The sequence below is a fragment of the Montipora foliosa genome, chromosome 11, assembly GCF_036669935.1.
Source record: "Montipora foliosa isolate CH-2021 chromosome 11, ASM3666993v2, whole genome shotgun sequence".
Classification (NCBI taxonomy): Eukaryota; Metazoa; Cnidaria; class Anthozoa; order Scleractinia; family Acroporidae; genus Montipora; species Montipora foliosa.
Window position 1 is genome coordinate 40773546 of NC_090879.1, and position 2500 is coordinate 40776045.

The following is a 2500-nucleotide window of genomic DNA, read 5'->3' on the forward strand; positions in this document are numbered from 1 at the left end:
TCACCTTTAACACAAACTATCTGGTTTGACTCATATAAAAGCTCCGTAGCTTCCTTCTGAGGCAAGTGTTGTAATGGATGGTCTCCTAATTTGGTCAAATCAAGTGGCTGGACTTTTGGTGCGTCCACTGAATAGAGATTTATTGGGAGAGTTCCTGGATTGTCTTTGGTGCTCATATTTCGAACAGTTTTTTGGGGAACACTCTTACCATGAACAGCTCTCCAGTTCCTCATCTCACGAACTTGTTGATCAGTTTGTTTGTTTGCCTTCGGAGGACGTAATTTTGGAAGGTCTGATTAGTTTGCAGAGACAAACGTGTGAGGATAGTATGAACTGGTGCTAGTAAAATATGAATACGGAGTAGAACATTGCCTTTTTAAGTGTTCTTTGATAGATCTACTAAATCAATAGTCAAACTCAAGTTGTGAAGGCATGTCACTGCCATCTGCTCTCATTTCAAAAAACGTGTTTTCCACAACCAATGTCAAAATGCTTTTTATGTTAAATCTAGCACTCAACCCAGGGTTAAACCGGTCCAAAAGAGCCTTCATTTCACGCAGTGACTTGAGTAGTCGTCTCTCATCTTCAATGACAATTGAGGAGACAGTTCCTTGAGGGCCCTGTGTTTCACCACGCGTGCCAGTAACAATTTTGACATAGACCTTTTTGCAGACACGGCGACCATTTTGATTTCAATTGTTTCAAAAGACATTAAGGGATGCTCAGGGGGCAAATTAATATGTATTTGCCCCCTGGGCATCCGATAATAGCTATTTGAAACAATAGAAATCAAAATGGCCGCCATATCTGCAAAAAGGACTATTGTCAACACAATACCCTGATGGGCCCATACATAAACCAATAGGTGTCTTCAAAACCTCTCTCTTGTTGTCATCTCTAAGTCCTTACTTCTCAGGCACCACTGTATGTGTCACTGTTTGGGCATTTTGCTCAATAACTTTTCTAACTGAAGGATTAGAATTATGCATGATTGATTCAATGTCTTGACGATCACGATTTCGTACTGCACTTAATGGCAACAATGGTGCAGGCTCAGAATGCAGGTTGTTGTCATTTCTCAACTCCCTCAGCTGGACTAAGTTTATGCAATAATTAGTTACCAAAAGGAACCAGTTTGAGAAACTTTGCCTTTTTCTTTTTGCTACGTGCACAATTCCTGGCACAGGAGATACTGTTGACAAGAAAGGTTCCGACTGCTGTTCTTTTTTGTTCATCATTTGCTCCTGGGCACCTAGCCTGCAGAACAGGTATGATTTTTTGCGTAAACAGAGGCGAACGTGAGGCGAGCATGAAGCGCGGGTAGCGCGCAAGGGGAGGAGCGCTAAAAAATCCCGCCTGTCCGCATACCATTGTTCAAGCGGCGTTCCGGCGTTCATATATGTACGTGGCTACCCAATTGGTTACTTGACATCACGTGATCCTCGAACATTTCTGAAATTCGACATGGCGGTCTCTGTGGATGAAGCTATTCGGGAATCCCTCCGTTTATTTCCAGATGTGCCGGCTGTTAAGGAGAAACAAAAGAACTGCATCGAACTATTGTTAAAAAGAAAGGATGTACTTGGATTACTTCCCTCTGGCTTTGGAAAAAGCTTGATTTATCAACTTTTTCCCTCCGTCTTTGAAACGATGAATTGCAAGGGAGCCCACGTGCTTGTTGTTAGTGCTTTAAAAGCGATCTCTAACGAGCAAATGCGATCTCTAACGAGCAAATGGAAGAACTAAATGATCTTGGAATACCAGCATCAGAAGTGGGAATCAGTGAACAAGAAGACTTGAAGATTTTGCGCGGAGAATACAGCCTGATATTCGGAAGTGCCGAGATGTTGTTGAAAAAAGAGTGGTTGGACAAATTCAAGAAATCTAAGTTGATGGGAACTGTCGAACTTCTCGTTGTTGATGAAGCCCACGTATCTCAAACTTGGTGAGTTTTCCTGCAGTTATGTTAAGTTTTGATTGGCAATGTCTGAGACTTGCCCTTGCCAAGATCGCTATTGGTAAATCATAAAATCGACATGCAATACCTGCTAAGCTTTAATGTGGATAATTGAGTCATTATGTTAGTTGCATGTACCAAAACCCGCATATTTTGGTGAAAAGGGAGCGATATGAGGCAATTGTAAACGTTAATAATAGCATGTCGAGGGTTAATTTTGACAATGACTTTTTACCCATTTTTGTACTATTCTCTGAATGCTCGTCAGATATTACAAGGAGTATTCTCACTATCTGATTCCCTGCACTGTCATGTAAGCTCTACCATTAATCTATCGATTTTTTTCAGGAACCAAGCCTTCTTCTCTTGTTTTCAAGGGGAAAGTCATCTCACAGAAAAAAAGCTTTTAGAGCAGCGTATGGGGAGCTGAGCACCCTCAGGTCATTTCTGAAGCCTGGTACACCAGTCCTTGCCCTAACTGCGACTGTGGAATGGAAAAGCCGTGTCAACTTGATAAAACTGCTTGGAATTCAAGCACCTGAG

At 41.8% G+C, this 2500-nt stretch overlaps 1 protein-coding gene across 1 annotated transcript in view; it reads left to right on the forward strand.

Annotated features, from left to right (window-relative positions):
* Window positions 1-1733: 1733 nt before the first annotated feature.
* The window catches only part of LOC137977091 (ATP-dependent DNA helicase RecQ-like), a 1529-nt gene continuing 762 nt past the window's right edge, over window positions 1734-2500 (forward strand). Inside the window, exons 1-2 of the mRNA XM_068824379.1 lie at window positions 1734-1945; window positions 2335-2500. The exon at window positions 2335-2500 is cut by the window's right edge and continues 762 nt beyond it. Of these exons, the coding sequence (XP_068680480.1) occupies window positions 1734-1945; window positions 2335-2500 (378 nt within the window). The remainder of the gene's footprint in view (window positions 1946-2334) is intronic.